This window comes from Cervus canadensis, chromosome 11, assembly GCF_019320065.1.
Source record: "Cervus canadensis isolate Bull #8, Minnesota chromosome 11, ASM1932006v1, whole genome shotgun sequence".
Taxonomy (NCBI): Eukaryota; Metazoa; Chordata; class Mammalia; order Artiodactyla; family Cervidae; genus Cervus; species Cervus canadensis.
In genome coordinates, this window is record NC_057396.1 from 56,502,166 (window position 1) to 56,521,890 (window position 19,725).

The window sequence follows — 19,725 nt, forward strand, 5'->3', positions numbered from 1 at the left end:
CCATGGACTGTAGCCTGCCAGGCTCCTCTCTCCATCGAATTCTCCAGGCCAGAATACTGGAGTGGGTAGCCTTTCCCTTCTCCAGGGGATCTTCCCAACCCAGGGATCTAACCCAAGTCTCCCACACTGAAGGTGGGTTCTTTACCATATGAGCCACCAGGGAAGCCCTGGAGGCCAAAAAAGTTATCCTTGATTTTGTTAGGTGTGACAATGGCATAATGATTATAAACGTAAGAAAGTGTTCAAATTTTTATAGGTGCAGGCTCAAGTATGAGGTGAAATGATATCATGTCTAGGATTGGTAAACATTGCAAACCTTTGCTAATAGTTGAATTTGGATGATAGGTACATGAGAAGTTATTGAATTAGTCTACTTTGAAATATGTATGAATATTTTAAAGTGCACTCTCTAATTTGCTTTGTTCCTCACAAGGCTAGGACTTCCCCGGTGGCTCAAATTGTAAAGAAAATCTGCCTGCAGTGCAGGAGACCTGTGTTCAATCCCTGGGTTGGGAAGATACCCTGGAGGAGGGCATGGCAACCCACTCCAGTGTTCTTGCCTGGAGAATCCCCATGGACAGAGGAACTGGGCTACAATCCATGGGGTTGCAAAGAGTCGGACATGACTAAGTGACTAAGCACGTCACAAGGCTAAAAGTTAAGTACAGCCAGAGTTAATAGCATCATTCCCAATTTACAGATGAGACAACAAAAGCTCAGACAGGGAAGTTTTTAATTCAAGGGAACCCAAGTAGTATGTGGCAGAGCTGAAACATAAAACTGTGACTTCTAATTCCAAGTTTTTGGCTTTTTTGCATTTGTCATATTTCTTTGTCTACTCCATTTAAATACTGAACATTACCTTAATTCAAAGCCAACATTTAAGTGATACTTTTGAAGATACAGTTCTTAAGTTCTACTATGAATTTCTCTATATGCACATCTGATTTCCATTTTCCTACAATTTACTTGGGGGCAGAAAATTAACATATTTCCTCTCAGATGGAATTCAATGAATACTCATACAGAATAATTTGTACAGAAAAATATGAACTTCATGATAAATTGTGTGCCAATGATATTCCTTATTACACTAAAGAAGGCCATTGAAAGCATCCAGAAAATGTATTTTCAATCATTAAGACATCAATTCCCATGACTATGGGGCTGCTATTTTTATGTTCCCCAAATTATTTTACTTTGGCAATGGTACATATACACAATGTAAACTAAATTTTTGGTTAATTCATTCAAGCTTAACACAGGCTTTAAACTGCTGCTGGAAAGGAAAAATGAAATATGTGGGGGTAGCTCCCAAGGCTAGGCTGTATCTACAGGATGCAAACGGAATTTAAAAGGTGAGCAAGTCAACAGCTGGCTGTATACACAGAATACCAAGCAACTGGTTTGCCTGACATTTTTCCTCTATAAAATCTCCTTGATTTATTGAAATGACTAATTTAACCTGTTCATTTGACCTTATACAAACATGGTCTACAACATGGGGCTTGTTTGGTCAATAATGACCCTGACTATATATACATATATACAATAGCTACTGTGAATAAATGATTCAGTTTCTTTATCAATCTTAATTTAAATAATTTATTGATATTATGGCCAACATCCACTGGATCATCAAAAAAGCAAGAGAGTTCCAAAAAAACATCTATTTCTGCTTTGTTGATTATGCCAAAGCCTTTGACTGTGTGGATCACAATAAACTATGGAAAATTCTGAAGGAGATGGGAATACCAGACCACCTGACCTGCCTCTTGAGAAATCTGTATGCAGGTCAGGAAGCAACAGTTAGAACTGGACATGGAACAACAGACTGGTTCCAAATAGGAAAAGGAGTATGTCAAGGCTGTATATTGTCACCCTGCTTATTTAACTTCTATGCAGAGTACATCATGAGAAATGCTGGGCTGGAAGAAGCACAAGCTGGAATCAAGATTGCTGGGAGAAATATCAATAACCTCAGATATGCAGATGACACCACGCTTATGGCAGAAAGAGAAGAAGAACTAAAGAGCTTCTTGATGAAAGTGAAAGAGGAGAGTGAAACAGTTGGCTTAAAGCTCAACATGCAGAAAACTAAGATCATGGCATCTGGTCCCATCACTTCATGGGAAATAGATGGGGAAACAGTGGCTGACTTTATTTTTTTTTTGGCTCCAAGATCACTGCAGCATACTAACACATATATATGGAATTTAGAAAGATGGTAACGATAACCCTATATGCAAAACAGAAAAAGAGACACAGAAATACAGAACAGACTTTTGAACTCTGTGGGAGAAGGTGAGGGTGGGATGTTTCAAAAGAACAGCATGTATACTATCTATGGTGAAACAGATCACCAGCCCAGGTGGGATACATGAGACAAGTGCTCCGGCCTGGTGCACTGGGAAGACCCAGAGGAATCGGGTGGAGAGGGAGGTGGGAGGGGGGATCGGGATGGGGAATAAGTGTAAATCTATGGCTGATTCATATCAATGTATGACAAAACCCACTGAAATGTTGTGAAGTAATTAGCCTCCAACTAATAAAAAAATTAAAAAAAAAAAAAAGATCACTGCAGAGGGTGATTGCAGCCATGAAATTAAAAGACGCTTACTCCTTGGAAGGAAAGTTATGACCAACCTAGATAGCATATTTAAAAGCAGAGACATTACTTTGTCAACAAAGATCCGTCTAGTCAAGGCTGTGGTTTTTCCAGTGGTGATGTATGGATGTAAGAGTTGAACTATAAAGAAAGCTGAATGCCGAAGAATTGATGCTTTTGAACTGTGGTGTTGGAGAAGACTCTTGAGAGTCCCTTGGACTGCAAGGAGATCTAACCAGTCCATCCTAAAGGAGATCAGTCCTAGGTGTTAATTGGAAAGACAGATGTTGAAGCTGAAACTCCAGTACTTTGGCCACCTGATGAGAAGAGCTGACTCAGTTGAAAAGACCCTGATGCAGGGAAGGATTGAGGGCAGGAAAAGAAGGGGCTGACAGAGGATGAGATGGCTGGATGGCATCACTGATGCAATGGACATGGGTTTGAGTAGACTCCAGCAGTTGGTGATGGACAGGGAGGCCTGGTGTACTGCAGTTCATGGGGTCTCAAAGAGTTGGATACGACTGAGCGACTGAACTGATACTGACTGATATTATTTATATTATTATTTATGTTATTTATTATTTAAATGATATCATCTATGTAAAAATAAAGTTGCATCAGTATGTAACATACAGTAGCTTTCTAGCATATAGAAGTTACTTTACGTTAGTTTTCTTTTTCTAAACTGGCCAAGCAAACATGGTCTAGAGAGGAAGTTCTTATTCTAAATCTAAACTGCAATTCAAGGGGGAGTCTATGAATTCCCTGAATTCTCATACAAAAAGCGTTTGTTTACACATGTGCATTTTGGGGAAAAGAGCATCCATAATTTTCATAAGACTTTCAGTGAGGTCTGTATCTCTGAAAGGGTTAAGAACTAACTACTGATTTGGAGTCTTTGGGCAGAGGGAAGGTTCCCCCAGACCTAAGAGAGATAAACATTTTTTTTTTTTGAGAATCCCAGAATTGATATGTTACTGTACTTTTAAAATTAACCACATTAATTCTATCAGACAGGTTATTACTTAACTAGTAGGAAAGGAAAATTATCATCTTTTAGAAGAAATGTTGAAAATTGGAAGGTTTTATCCTTATCTAACAAATAAGAACTCTATCACAGCTATAATGTACCTAAAATTTATAATAAAACCATAATACAATCATATATTCAGGTAATATTCAAATTTCTACGATTTTTTCACTTTCTTACAATTTATTTGAAACAAGCTAAATAAGGTCAATATATTATGATTAGTTTAAATACCTAAGTTTCTTTGAACCCTTATGACCCTCATTCTCTTTCTCTTTTTTCTTTTATTGTAATTATCCATTGCATATTTTCTCCAATTAGATTTTGGGAGGCAAGAACAATTCGTAAGTGGTACAGTGCATTTCTATCAAGGGGCAACTGTTACAACTCTTTTTGTAGTGTTAGTAGCTAATGATGGTCACTGCCTAGATCCATTAATGTATTAAAGTTCCCAACATAATGATATTCTGATTTCCTCATACTTTATTCATTTATTAGCTGGGATAGTTCTATGAAGTGAAGATTCTCCTTGTCAGCTATCTTGTTATCCTGAGGTACGGTTCATAAAGGAAGAAAAAAAAAAAAAAAGCTTGATTCTTTATTTACTGGTTTTCAAAGTAACGGGTTCATTTCTTAGCATCATCTAATTGTGACCAATTGAGCTGTTGCTGTTGTTTAATATCAGTATGAATATTTCTAATGTATGTCAACCCAATGCATTCAGTCATATTGATGCTTACACTGTCTCATCTTTGGAGCCTTTTCAAGTCGACTCAATTTTTTTTTTTTTAACATGACTTCGACACTCTTTGGCTGCATATTAGCTAAGAGCTATGAGATCACAGACAAAGGAGAAAAGGTCAGAGGGGGTTAGCTTAGTGGAAACCAGAGACATGCCAAATGGAATGATACATTTAACATCTCTCATTCAGGAGAGCCGGAGAACGATGCGTGAAGAAGCAGTAGACAAGTTTAGACTTTTGAGGAGCAGAGTAAAGAGGGTCTTGGAAGGTCCTGTAATATGTATTATGAGATTTCAATATTCTGTAGGCCAATGGTTAGCAACAATAGCAAGGTGCCTTGACCCACGACTATCTCAGATATCTATAAAACATGGTACAAGTAATTCCTTAATAATAAAAATTAAAGTACCAAACTTTAGAAATTATTGAAAACTTAAGAGTACACCACGCTTAGCCCTATGCTTTGTATAATATAATATAAAGTCACTTACAATGATTGGCATTTTTAAAACTTTTTGTTTTGTATTGGAGTATAGCCGATTAGCAATGTCGTGATAGCTTCAGGAGGATGGCAAAGAGACTCAGTCATACATACAGATGTATCCTTTCTCCCCCAAACCCCTCCCAGCCAGGCTGCCACATGACATTGAGCAGAGCTCCCTGTGCTACACAGTAGGCCCGTGTTGGCTATCCACTTTAAATATAGCACTGTGGACCTGTCAGCCCAAGCTCCCTAATCATCCCTTCTCCCCATTTTTGGCATTTTAATATGCTTTCTGGAGTGGAGTGGTATCGAGTGTGGCAGGCACACCTGTGGAGTGAAGTGCGTGATTATCCTCCTTCATGCATGTTCTAGTGAGTGATGGTGAACCAAAGATATGACAGTGAAGGGAGTCAGTGAAACAATGTAAGTCGAGGGTAGCATCGATATTCCTTCCTTCCTTCTTGACCAGAATCACAGAGTCTGATTTCATTCACAAGTCAGGGTTTAATTTGTGTGAACTTAAGGTTTTCTGGGGAAAGGAGTTTCTTGCTTTATTAAACTAACCCATCCCTCCCTCCTCTTTTTTGTGGGAAGGAACCACTTACTGGTTGATCAACGTTTTCTTCTCTAATCACAGAAGATGTACAAACACCAGCATAGTTTGCAGCTGTGATCTCTTTATCCAGTGCAGTGCTATGAAAGGCCACAAAAGCTTTCACACTTTTCATGTAATTCCACTTTTGATTAGAAGCCCCATTGTTATGTGGTTTGTATTTCTGAAAAAAAAAGGAGAGAGAAAAATATGGAGTCAAATAGAAGAATTTATGATTTGTGTATAGCAGTCCTAGTTTTCATTGCATAAATTCAGAAAATACAGATAATTACTCAAAACTCTACTATGTAGTGATAACTACTCTTGATATTTGATGATTATACTTCACATACACTTGCACTCTTTGATTTATAAGAACATGGAATCAGAAAATACACAAAATTTGATAACTGCAGTAGTTTTTTTTTTTTTTAAGTATATATATTGTTTGATCTTAGGGTAGTTTACTTTACCAGTATTCAGCAGTTAAACATTAGATTGTTTCTCAAATTTTCTTTACTATAAGCAAAAGAGCAACCAACAATCGTAAAATAAATCTTTGTGTAAATCCATAACATTTTGAGAACAAATTCTTGAAGTAGAATTGCTAATAAAGGAACAGGATCATTAAAAAATGCTGATGTATAATATAAAGCTTTATCATATCAAAATATTTTCTAGAAAGGTTATTCTAGCTTACACTTCCATCAGTATTACACGAAATGGTCTTTTCACACTCTTGCCAAAGCACTGAAAATTTAATAAATGAAAAAGAGTACCTCGTTGATATTTTAATTTACATTTCACTGGCTACCAAGAAGGTTTTTTAAAAAATATGAGTACACTATATTTTCAGGTGGCTCAGTGGGTAAAGAACCCACCTGAAATGTGGGAGAGGCGTAAGACAAGGGTTAATCCTTGGGTCAGGAAGATCCCCTGGAGAAGGGACTAGAAGCCCACTACAGTATTCTTGCCTGGAGAATCCCACTGACAGAGAAGCCTGGTGGGATACAGTCCACATGGTTGCAATGAGTAGGACATGACTGATGCGACTGAGCATGCGCACACACTCTATTTTATGTATTAGAAACAGCATACTTATCCTAATTATAAAACTTGGTTTGAGCGTTAAGTTAAAAAATGAGTAGTTTCTGCTCTGATTGCTGTGGCCAGAACTTCCAACACTATGTTGAATAGTAGTGGTGAGAGTGGGCACCCTTGTCTTGTTCCTGATTTCAGGGGGAATGCTTTCAATTTTTCACCATTGAGGGTGATGCTTGCTGTCGATAACCCTATATGCAAAACAGAAAAAGAGACACAGAAATACAGAACAGACTTTTGAACTCTGTGGGAGAATGTGAGGGTGGGATATTTCAAAAGAACAGCGTGTATACTATCTATGGTGAAACAGATCACCAGCCCAGGTGGGATACATGAGACAAGTGCTCCGGCCTGGTGCACTGGGAAGACCCAGAGGAATCGGGTGGAGAGGGAGGTGGGAGCGGGGATCGGGATGGGGAATACGGGTAAATCCATGGCTGATTCATATCAATGTATGACAAAGCCCACTGAAATGTTGTGAAGTGATTGGCCTCCAACTAATAAAAAAAATAAATAAATTAAAAAAAAAATGAGTAGTTTCAATTTTAGGGAATTCAAACCAGAAGATTAGTTCTAACCAAACATATAACGACACTTCAAGGAACTTTATAATGAATAATACTTACTTTACCAAAGAGAGATTGATAGTGAAGAGGAAAATAAATGAGTCTTAAAAATTGATTTAATAGGTCAGACAATAGAGCATCCCTTAGAGGTATGCAAAACAAAGACTATATTTCAAGGAACAGGGAGAGGGTTTAGTAACATTAACCTAACAGGCCTCATTTTTATTATTTTACATGAACATTGATAAATTCTTACAAACTGCTTCAAGAAATAAAAATGAAACAGCAAGTAAAGAAAAAAACTCTTGAAAGGTAATACAAATTACCTTGAGATCAAGTTCATTTCTTATAAAAACGGGAACCTTAGGGGAAAACCTCCATATCTATAATTTTATGAAACTGATTAAGGTACTAAATTTCATCTGCATGAGGTTTTACCTCACTGTCGTTCATGCCAAAGAGGCACCTACCAGGAGAAAATGTGATGTTATATACGCAGTATCTCACAGAATAAAATTTTAGACCCTCATAGACTATAACCCGCCAGGCTCCTCTGCCCATGGAATTTTCCAGGCAAGAATGCTGGAATGGGTTGCCATTTCCTCCTCTAGGGGATCTTCCTGACCCAGGGATCGAACCCATGTCTCTTGCATCTCCTGCATTCGCAGGCAGATTCTTTACCATTTTCAGGCAGATTCCTGAAGCCCTATCATCACGAGAGAAGATTTAATTAACCTTTCGTGTTTGTTCAGATTCTTTACCACTTGAGCTGCAGGGAAGTCCTTATTATTAACAATGTGAAAGTGAAAGTTGCTCAGCCGTGTTTGACTCTCTGCGACCCCATGGACTATACAGTCCATGGAATTCTCCAGGCCAGAATACTGGAGTGGGTAGAAGATCCCCTTCTCCGGGGGATCTTCCCAACCCAGAGACTGAATCTACCTGCGATGCAGGAGACCAGGGCTCAATCCCTGGGTTGGGAAGATCCTCTGGAGAAGGGAATGGCAATCCACTTCAGTATTCTTGCCTGCAGAATTCCATGGACAGAGAAGCCTGGCAGGCGACAGTTTGTGGGGTCGCAAAGAGTCAGATGTGACTGAATGACCAACACACACACATTTGTTCAGATTACTGTATCTCAATTTTGGATTCAGGACCTGTAAAACAAGTTGTCTCATTGCTATTTAAAAAATGGCATAAAACAAATTCTATTTGGAGACAATATATTCTGTTCAACAAAAACATGGCAAATACTGTGGAGGACACAGAAAGTAAATGCAGAGAAGGGACACTCCTAAACTTTCTCTCCTCCTGAATATCAGTCGTGTGTGATTCTTTGCAACCCCATGGACTGTAGCCCACCAGGTTCCTCTGCCCATAGAACTATCCAGGCAAGAATACTGGAGTGGGTTGCCATTTCCTCCTCCAGGGGGTCTTCCCAACCCAGGGATTGAACCTGCCTCTCCCATGTCTCCTACATTGGCAGGCAGATTCTTTATCATTAATACCACCTGGGAAGCCCGCCTACCAAGGAAAATTTACATACACATCTAGGAGTGTCTTTGGTAAGTAAGGATGACAGACAAACATGGGAGAAAAAATCAACTCCATAGGTCTTTACCCAAAATTCAAATGAAGCCAGCCTTCTCTGGACTCCAAAAATTGCTTGGCTGCTCTAAATATTTGCAAAATGTTGGAAGTGTATTTCAAACAGATCTCTTAGTAGAATTAACTTTGATGAGCTCACATCCTCCAGGAAGACTTCTCTGACCATGGTCTTTACTGCCAGTTGCCAGGTGACTGGCAAATCATTGAACTTAAAATATGTGCATCTAACAGGCTTCCCAGGTTGCACAGTGGTAAAGAATCCACTTGCCAATGCAGGGGTCGCAAGAAATGCAGGTTCAGTCCCTAGGTGGGGAAGATCCCATGGAGTAGGAAATGGCAACCCACTCCAGTATTCTTTCCTGGAAAATTCCATGGACACAGAAGCCTGGCAGGCTATAATGTATGGAGTCACAAAAAGTTGGACAAGACTGAACACACACACACAACAGCCATTCGCCTGACTGCACCCACTTCTGAGACACTATGAATGCTTTTGGGATAATTTCTCATGCTTGCCATTGGATTTGATTTAAGTCACTCGAATAGCTCCTGACATTCAGCAAGCCCACAGTCACCATCTGTTGGATTAAACTAAATTAAGGGCTACATGAACATGTTCAATTTGAAATCTAGGCAGATTATTGTGAATATTTTAACAATGGCATTCAAGATAGGTTTCTATGACCTATCTTTCTCCCAACAAGGAAGCCATGGAGCTTTCCTTAAATTTAACTAAATAAAGGGCTGTACTTACTTTCTTAGCCTCTGTATATCTTACCTGAGCAATAACCAGGTAGCCACAGACTTCATCTCTAGCCTTGGTCATAGACACTGCCAGCACGAGATCTGGGTTACTCACCAGGTGAAAAGTCCTTGGGAAAACAGGATTAGGCACATTACAAAGCAGCATTACCAACTTAGAGCGCCCCCTGTGCTACTTACCTGGGCACTGCTTCTTAGCGCCATAGATCCTCTGTGATAATGGATGTGAAACCTTCTAGGCATTTCTCTCCACCATGAGCACAAAACTAAGCTTTCTTGGTGGAGAGTGCTGGAAGAATATGGGAGGAGAAAGGGGCTCTCCTGTTCTTTCTGGCTGCTGCCTGAGGTCAGTGTTTGGGAGTGGGGATATCCAGGGATGCTCTGCCAAACCAGGTGCCCATATGACACGGTCCCTTAAGCCCTCAGAGCCCTGGCCTGGTGCTCATCCGCGTGTGGCCCTCTCGACATGGACACCACGTGCTCCAGGCCTTCTGCTGCACCAGCAGCCCCATATCCTCTGCATTTCCGTGCTTCCAGCGACAGCTGTACCCCCAAGTATGTTTCAGAGGGCTGCTTCCTGCTCACCCAGCAACCACAGAACAGATCTCACCAGGCAAACTGGCCCATTTCTCTGCCACCCAGTGTACAGTTCCCATGCTTCTCTAAGTGAGTTCTGAACTCCAGGCTTGGGAGGGACCAATTCCAAGTTTGTCCTCTACTCTCTCATCCCCAGAGTCCCATATAGAGGGATTTTAAAAAAATCTGATAGCCATTTATCACAGTTTAATAATTCTTTATGTTAAAGAATCCTGTTTAAATGACTGTGTATTTTTTCTCTCTAGACTGTACCCAGACACTCTCCTCACCCGTTCTGCTGTTGAAGAGGTAATGTGGCAGAGAGATTAAGAACACGGATTCTGAGGCCACAATGCCTGAGTTTAAATCTTGAATATACCTCAAGATTTGCTCAATAACACTGTGTCTCAGTTTCCTCATCTATAAAATTGGATAATGGAGCATACCTCACAGGGCTCTCATCTCGGGAATATAATGGGTTAATGCATAGAGAATGCATTGAATATTGTCTGGCTCGTGGAACTTAATATGAGCTACTATTATTGATGGCTGTGATTTTTTTATAGCTTTCCCTCAAATTCTTCTTTTCTACATGAGTATTTCCTAAAAGTCTGAGATTTATGTTGAATATTTTTAAGCTATATTGGAGTTAAAAATAAAGCCTCCTTGACTGAAAAAACAGACAAAATTACAGAGCTAACCACTCCCCCAATTCTTTCCCTTATGTCACTTAAAAGCAAAAATAAACCAAACATTCAAGGATATTGTCTGCACAGCAAAAGCCTGCTCTTTATGTCTGTCAACATAGTTGCGTTACAGACCAGCAGTGGCATTCCTGCTGTGGAAAGTATAGCTAGTCCTGAGTATAAAATTTAATGATGTGGAAGTGGAAGAAAGGGGGAGAAAGAGGGGGTGAAGGAGATCTGTTGTAAAAATACAGTGTTTTTACTTTCAAGACTTAAAAGGTGCTAGATATCTAATTTAAGTCTCTGAACATAAAACAAAACATTCTCATTGTAAAGCATATGACCGACTCACACTGTTGTACAGAAAAAACCAGCACAACTTCGCAAAGCAATTACGTTCCAATGAAAATATTTTTTAATAAGTAAAACAGATGAGATAGGAAATACCCCAAACCTTAAAAAAAAAACAGAATTTGAAACATCGTTTATATTCCTACAAGACTATCACTATTAATCATACAATGTGTTTCTTCCTTCTATTGTTCATGAAGTGTCATTTTAAATCCAAAGTGGGTATTCGATTTTATCAAATACCTTTTTAGCGTTTACCAAGTCTGTGCATGGTGCGAGTGCTGGTGTTCAATGTTGTTCATCTCTGTAGCCTCAGCATGGGGCATAGTTTGCATCCTGCATTTTTATTGGCACTCAGTAGTAGTCAAATGAATGAATGATTCTATATTTCCTGCAACTAATTACTGAGGTGGTGCCTAGACGAGTTACCTAGCTTTCTCTGTTTCTGCTGCCAAGAACAGATGTAGCCACTTCTTAGGTGCTTCAGGGCCACGCTCAGCCATGTCAGCGCTGATTTCTCTTTCTTTCTTTTTTTTGGACAATCAACCGTCACTTGCCCATAGCAGGGTGCTTACATTCTGCAGGCCTCTGAGCTCGTGGATGTCTACATGAAGCCCACTATGTGCCACACAGCAGTGTGAGAACCTTGTGTCCCAGCAACATCCAGCACGAGGCACAGCCTCTTCTACTAATTCCAGCACAAGTGTGCGCAAGCCAACTCAGCCCCGTGAGATTCCCCTAGCTTTAGAACAAGTGACTGACTAGTCACTTCTTTCGGCTCCGAATTCCATGACACTATATTTTTTTTCTTTTTATAATTTTGAAACTTGCTGAGGAGGATTTTCATCCCTGAGTGTTTTTTCATATTTCCCTTTAGAGACCACATGATTAATTCAGATTGTGCCAGGGTTGAAAGTGGAAGAGAGATACCAGATTATCTCTAAAGTTGACCTGGGCCATCTTTTCTGTGTGGCTGGAAACCAAGTAAATGTGTCTCTGGCAATTTCCTCCCTCCTGTCGGCGCCCCTTTGCTCATTTCTTGCTGACTCTCCTAGACCATTTGCTCTGCCAGCTAGGCCTTGTTCTCAGTCATAATTTCCCTTAAGAGGTTTTGCTGATAATTGCTTAAGACGTCAGATTTCCTAGTTGTTTTCTATTTTAAGTAGGCCACAATGAAAAAGCAATTCAAGACCCAAAGGATTGAATGAAAGGTAGAAAATTCTAGGCACAGTGACAGCACTTGGTACCTCCCATCATGCTGGCGGTAAACTACTGGGCCAACACTCTATTGGTACAAATTCTGATTGGGCAGTTGCCTCAATAAGTGCTAATTTACTGCCTGGGGAAAATATGGGTGATCAAAAGACTATGGTTCACATAAATGGGATTTTCTATAGGTTTTGCTATGTAGTGTAACCCAGGGTTCTCCAGGCCTCACCAGCTTATCAGAACAGATGGGTTTCAATAACTAACTACATGAAAAAAAGCAAAAGCCAAATGACAAGGTAAAATGTAGAAGAAAGCTCGGAATTACTGTCACTATACAGACACATTTTCGCCAAGGGACATTTATTCCTCTGAATAATGCCCATACCTAATCAGCAAGACTTCTGCAAAACCTCTCCCGCCCACGTGCTTAGATGGTGACCCACGTGTTCATGAGCAAACCTGTCCCACTGCCGCTCCCCATCACAGCTCCACTTCTTCTCTCTAGACTCTGCAGTTTCCAACCAGGGATCAATCAATACCACCATCTCCCTCCAACTGTTCCTCTCTTCTACAGTTTGATATGGGGAGGCCTCAATATGACAAGGCTGCGGAGTGTTCTGGAAAGTGGAAGGAAATTGGAAGGCACCATCTTCTTTTGTGTTATATGCGGTTAGATTTTCCAAAGCAGTGATGGAGTGCATAGAGTTATAAGCAAGCTTCTCCTTGTTTTTACTTAAACAGCCTGTCCTGCCCCTCTTCCTGATTTCCCCACAGCACTCAGAATGGAAACCAAAACCAGTACAGACACTGAACAAGGCTGAGCAGGACTCAGAACTTGTCCTCTCTTTTGATGACCAAATGTTTCTGAATGAAACATCAAATGTGGCTGTCTCCTTGGGGTCACTTTTCTCATCCCCCATGCCTGACAACTCCAGTCCTTCCGCCATGCTCAAATTCCAATTCTTAGGCTCAACTAGGGTGACCACTGTAATACAGAAAGCCAAGGCAGTAAGGTGCAGCTCTAAACTCCAGAAAAGTAGAGATGGGTAACACTAGCTTCCTGGGCAGGAATTTTTATCTGTTTAGTTCTTTGCTGAAAGCGCCAGCACCTAAAACACTGCCCTTGATAATCCTTTGCAGCTAAATGAATGAATTCTGGTCCCATACAGAAAACTATTCACAGGGACAAAAGCCTGCTTCTTAGCTTCCCCGTCACAAAGACAGCTTAGCTAGGATGAATGGGGCGAAAGAACACACTCACCAGGTCTGTCTACATGTTGGCTTCTCAGCAGTCTCTAAAACAAGGACACATGTGTTCCCTGCTGGCGGCTCTGAATCTCAGATCAGGGAGGAGAGGAAGGCTAGTTCCTTTCCTGTCCATGCTGGCCCTTCTGCTGCCGCCTGCTGAAGCATATACAGTCTCTCTAGAAGCAGTGGTCCCTTAAGCCTTCTGCATCAGACACCCTTCAGAATCCAACAAAAATCACAGCTGTTTCCCAGGAAAAAGGAAAAGTATTCCACAGATATACAAACACATTTTCTGTATGTAGTATTTCAAGAGACTGAAGAGGGCCCTGGAGCCCCACGATGTAACACGAATGATAGACTTGGAAGCAAATCATCTAAAAACCAAGCAGTTGTTCTCTCGCTTGCTAAAGAAATGTTCAAGTATGCACAAAACCAGAGAGAAATGTATAAGAAACCACCACAGACTCAACAGTTACCAACATTCTGCTATTCCTGTTTCATCCACTGACCCCTCACCACTTTTAAAAGTTTTGCTTTGCTAGAATATTCTAAACAAATCTGAGTTTTCAGTTTTATCTATAAATACTACAATGTACATCCAAGTGATCATGACTTTTTAAAAAAAGAAACATAACCACTAAACTATTATGACATTCTATAAAATTAAAGCCTTCTTTAATATCACGTGCTACCCAGACCATTTTAAATTTCTTCTGATTGTCTAGGAAATAACCTTTCCGACAGTGGTAAACTTCAAGCTAGATCCATACAAGGGCCAGTCATGGCACTCGGTTGATATATTTGATTAGGGCAAGAATTCAATTCAATTTCACTGTGTGAGTAGAAGCCACATCAGTCAGTTATCTGTGGATAAGTGGTGGATGGGAGGAAAAGCATGCATGTGAGGAGGTACATGAGACTCTATTAACGAAAAGTACCGCACAATTTTCAAAATAGGACTTTTTAGAATTCTTACTTGATTTTATGATGTTTTCAAATCATAAAAATCAATTAGATGAGCACCTAGTTTTCTCTTGAACTTGGCTCATTAAAACTATGAACCCAATAGGTCAGAATTCACGTTCCTTATCTGTATCCAGAGTGGATGGGTTGTGTGTAGACTACTGAGCACTTATATTTGATTTCACTTTTTCTTCCTTGAGTAGGTTAAGACAAAAATCACTGGCTACATTAAAAAGAAAATCCAAAGTCCTCAAATATACCTCTGCCTGCTCTGTGGGGACCATGTTGGATCTCTTTGGCTCCCATTCACCTCTTGATATATTAACGCCCAAATATGATGGGTTTACCTGCTGTCTTCCTTGTGCATCCAGCGCTGATGACTATCATCTGCTTTTTTCTCCACCAAAACCACCTCCACACCTGAGCGCAGGTTGGGGCCTCGCACCCCCAAGACTAGCCGAGGAGCAGCATAGCTTATAATTTGCCCATCTCTGTATTCAAACTGCTGGTGGCAAAGTTTCTGCAATTTACTCTGTTTTGGAGAAAGACTGAGATAAAGACAACCCCATTAGCAGCAGAAAAATGTCCTGTGCTCTGATGTGCTGGAGATTGCAAATTCTGTTGGCGAGAGACCTGCCGTGAACCAAATTCACTTGTAATGGGGAAGCATTATCATCAGGAGAGCAGTGAAGCCATTTGCTTTGCATTGTCAAGCTGATGTAAAAAGTAGAATTCGGTAATAGGAATATGTTTATCCAAGAGAATATGAGAAATCCATCAGCAAAGAAAAAAAAATCATTTTAGATCATTTAAAGAGAAAAAGAAGTAGGAGGCAGAACAGCGCAAATAGAAATCAAAACAGAGAAAAACAGAGGAGTTCTGTACAAATGATGATCATTTCTATCCACTATCTACAGAACCCCTGGCAAATACAATCCTATTCTCCAAGCTTTTTCCATCTTCCCTAACAGCTTATAGACTATCATAAACCAAAATGATGATACGCTAATAAGTTAAGAATGTCTAACTTAAATATCTTTTAAGGCATTAAACAGACTTAATAAATCTATCAAACATAACAATGCATTAGCAATTAATTTATAAATGTCTATTAAGTCCCTACTTTGGACCAATGTTAAGTGTTGAAGTACCGAAACTGTTTAATTTATGTAAATTGCTATAATGTTAAGTAAATATATAAAGATTATGGAATAATGAAAAGTACTATAGATTTCTGTCATTTCACTAGACACTGACCAGAGAAAAAAATAAAATTAAAAGGCAAGAAATTGCATTTTACTAATTTCTTAAAGACATCGGGGCATTTTACATGCTTATTCATAAGTTCATTCACATACTCATTTCACTAAAATACAGGCTCTGTCCTAAGTTCTAAGGAGGAAAGGCGGATGGGCTTACCTTTTAAAAGAAAAGACAAAAGTGAACAAGAAATTACACCACACAGCTAAAGCAAGAAGGTACTTCCCACCAGTACCTGTAAATGCTTCAGTCAAAATCACAAGAAACACAGAAATGTGTGTGTTGATGTAGACAGCGACTAACAGTAATATAAATCGTTAGGAATAAAGTGAGTGAACCTAAGACCAGGTAGAAATATTTAACGGGAATCCGTTACAATTTTTTACCTGTATTTCTTCTCTGGCTCCATATTTTCAAAGAGCTCTTCCATCTTCTTTGGAAGATTGTCATCCTCATCAAAGTTATGAGAAGATCCCTGCCAGGCATACCTGAGAAGTGTGTGACAAGCCTTCATTCTGAGATGGGCTCTTGCATGTGAATCCCTATCAAGGTTGAGAAGCAAACAGAGGTCTGAGAATTCTGATTTATACTCACAGGATGTTCTCTGAGGTGCAGTCTGATTGTATCCTAAAGGATGTTAGTGGGTCTGGAAATCACATTTCCATAATGGTGCCTAACATTGCAAAGTCACATCCTACTAATACACAATTTAGAATTTTAATACAAAGCTACCAATAAAATTTCTCAATCACATAATAAACAGCATTCATCTTTGTTATATTTACTCAGGAAAAAAATGGGGCCATATGTATTCTATTTCAAAAATAAGATTAGGACTGCTCAATAATTTTGGAAATTCATAACAAACGTGTAATGAGACTCTTGCCTACTCCATAAATCTGGCATAATTCTGTCTGAAACAGACAGCCTAGATTACTAGGTTTCATAAAATTTACTCATTAGGCAAGGTTAAGGAATCTTAATTAACTTTTCCTCTCAGTAGAAAAATCTAGAGAGACTCAAATAGCACTAGCACAAACATGCCAGGTTTTGATAGAGAATAATATACAAAAACACTTAAATAGTCATAGTCTGAATAACTGAGTGGGCCTCCTGGCTTCTTATTAAGATGAAATCGTGAACAGACACATAACCACCATGCAGATGTGAGTATATCAAGTTCCCAGGCACAGTTCAGGGTACAGTGCTTGCATGGGATCATGATACAATATGAGAACTGCTCTGCTGACGGCAGGATACATATACAGGCAAAGCAGCTAGCATACTTCAGTACTCTAAATGTGCGTAAGTGTAAAGAAAGTTCTCTGGGGGATGTTGTGGTCGCCAAGGTGCTTGTGGTAGTTTGATGTAACTGCAAGCAGTGTCAAAGTACTCAAGTCTCCAGGGACAAGTCCTGCTTTAGCAGAGCAGACCATACACTTTTCAAATGAAGCAAAAGTATTACATGTGGATATGGAATTGGTGGGTAACTGCCTCATTCAGAACTTTAGCAGGAACAGCTTCTCAAGTAAAAAAAAAATCTCATTAACAGTTAAAGAGAAACAGTGCCATCTTGTGTTGAAAATAGAAAATGCAGCTTTCCCACCAACTTCATCTCTGATGAAAAGAGACCAACAACTAAAATAAAGTCAGTTTTAACACAGTCAGCAAGGTGTAAATACGATGTTTCCTCCAAGTTGAGATGTTTTATCTTCTAACTTAGGCAGTCTGTATGCTCTTCAGCTTCCAAGCAAATGAAGTACAGTACAGTCAATTTTAGAACAGCCATTAAAACAGACACCTAAACAAACATCTTGCTTCATTGATTCATTTATGTCCACTAGTTAGAACTGGACATGAAACAACAGACTGGTTCCAAATCTGGAAAGGAGTACGCCAAGTCTGTACATTGTCACCATGCTTACTTAACTTATATGCAGAGTACATCATGTGAAACGCCGGGCTGGATGAAGCACAAGCTGGAATCAAGGTTGTTGGGAGAAATATCAGTAACCTCAGATATGCAGATGACACCGCCCATGTGGCAGAAAGCAAAGAACTAAAGAGCCTCTTGATGAAAGTGAAAGAGGAGAGTGAAAAAGTTGGCTTAAAGCTCAACATTCAGAAAACTAAGATCATGCCATCTGATACCATCACTTCATGGCAAATAAATGGGGAAACAGTAGAAAAAGGGACAGACTTTATTTTCTTGGGCTCCAAAATCACTGCAGATGGTGACTGCAGTTATGGAATGAAAAGACGCTTGCTCCTTGAAAGAAAAGCTATGCCCAACCTAGACAGCATATTTAAAAGCAGAGACATTACTTTGCCAACAAAGGTCTGTGTAGTCAAAGCTATGGTTTTTCCAGTAGTCATGTATGGATGTGAGAGTTGGACCACTAAGAAAGCTGAGTGCAGAAGAATTGATACTTTTGAACTGTGGTGTTGGAGAAGACTCTTGAGAGTCCCTTGGATTGCAAGGAGATAGAACCAGTCAGTCGTAAAGGAAATCAGTCCTGAATATTCATTGGAAGGACTGCTGCTGAAGCTGAAGCTCCAATACTTTGGCCACCTGATGTGAAGAACTGATTCACTGGAGAAACCCTGATGCTGGGAAAGATTGAAGGCAGGAGAAGGGGACGATAGAGGATGAGATGGTTGGATGGCATCACCGACTCGATGGACATGAGTTTGAAAAAGCTCCAGGAGTTGGTGATGAACAGGGAAGCCTGGTGTGCTGCGGTCCATGGCGTCACAAAGTCGGACATGACTGAGTGACTAAACTGAACTGACTGAGTTCATTCATTCACACACCTAGTCAGTATTTAGTTAGTCACAGATTCCTTTAACTAATATTCCTGGAGCATCTGCTACATTATAGGGACAAAGGTCTAAGTATTGGGGGTACAGTGATGGACAAAACTGTTCTCAGGATTCATGGAGCTTACATTCTAGTGGGAAGAAGAGAGATAATAGACAAATAAATGAATAAACAAGCAATATAAGTGTTACAGGTGGAATAAAACAGGACATTGTGATAGAAATTGGGCAGGGTCAGGTAGGACCTACTTTAGCAATGGAGTCAGAGAAGGCACCTCTGAGAAATGATGTTAGAGTTGGGACTGGGACAATGGGAAGGAGCCAGCCACATCAATACCTGAAGGGAGAACACTCTAGAACAAGTGGAAAGGCTCCAAAGCAAGAACATACATGGCTCATTGAGGAACAGAAAGAAACTGGTGTGACAGGCATATAATTAGTGAAGGGAAAGTTAGTACATTAAGGCTTAAGAAATGACTAGGGCCGGGATACAAGGCACTGAAGAAATGGGAACATTCCCTTTAAACTCCAGGCTCTGAAGGTCTTTTCTTCCACAAAGCATCAACACAGAGGTTAATGCCCTCAGAATTTCTTTTCCACTTTGTTTCTTTTACTTCTCATCAGAAATCTTTTCACCGAACCCAACTATCAAAAGAGTTGCTTCCAGATTTACATTCTAGCCTCTTGCTTGACAGATGTCCCTCCTTAAATTATTTTCCTCTTTTTAAATATGTGAAAATCTCCATACAAACATTATGTAAGAAAGGCTAGGGAAATTTTGTGTTTACTTAATATAAGATGATAGGGGTTTGAGTGATCAGAAATAGTTCAAAGAACAAGTGAAAGTTAGCCTGGAAAATATACAACCCAGAAGATTAATGACAATGAGTTCCAAATACTTTACACAGGTGAACTCATAGAATAGAGACATTCTAAATCACCATTTCAACATTAAAACAGGCTGCCTTGTGAAATAGTGATCTCCCTGTCAATTAGGAGTATTCATGAAAAGACTGGATTAAAAGATCCTGCCTAGAATGTACAGGACATTCCTACATCATTTTTTTTTAACCTGAGGTATAACATGTAACACTATATTAGTTTCAGGTGTACAACAT

General features: G+C 39.7%; 1 protein-coding gene across 1 annotated transcript in view; it reads right to left on the bottom strand.

Annotated features, from left to right (window-relative positions):
* The window catches only part of DCDC1 (doublecortin domain containing 1), a 449,122-nt gene that overhangs the window by 50,691 nt on the left and 378,706 nt on the right, over nt 1–19,725 (bottom strand). The window contains exons 26-29 of the mRNA XM_043481537.1: nt 16,174–16,329; nt 14,875–15,075; nt 9,511–9,604; nt 5,471–5,641 (exon numbers count right to left, since the gene is read on the bottom strand). Of these exons, the coding sequence (XP_043337472.1) occupies nt 5,471–5,641; nt 9,511–9,604; nt 14,875–15,075; nt 16,174–16,329 (622 nt within the window). The remainder of the gene's footprint in view (nt 1–5,470; nt 5,642–9,510; nt 9,605–14,874; nt 15,076–16,173; nt 16,330–19,725) is intronic.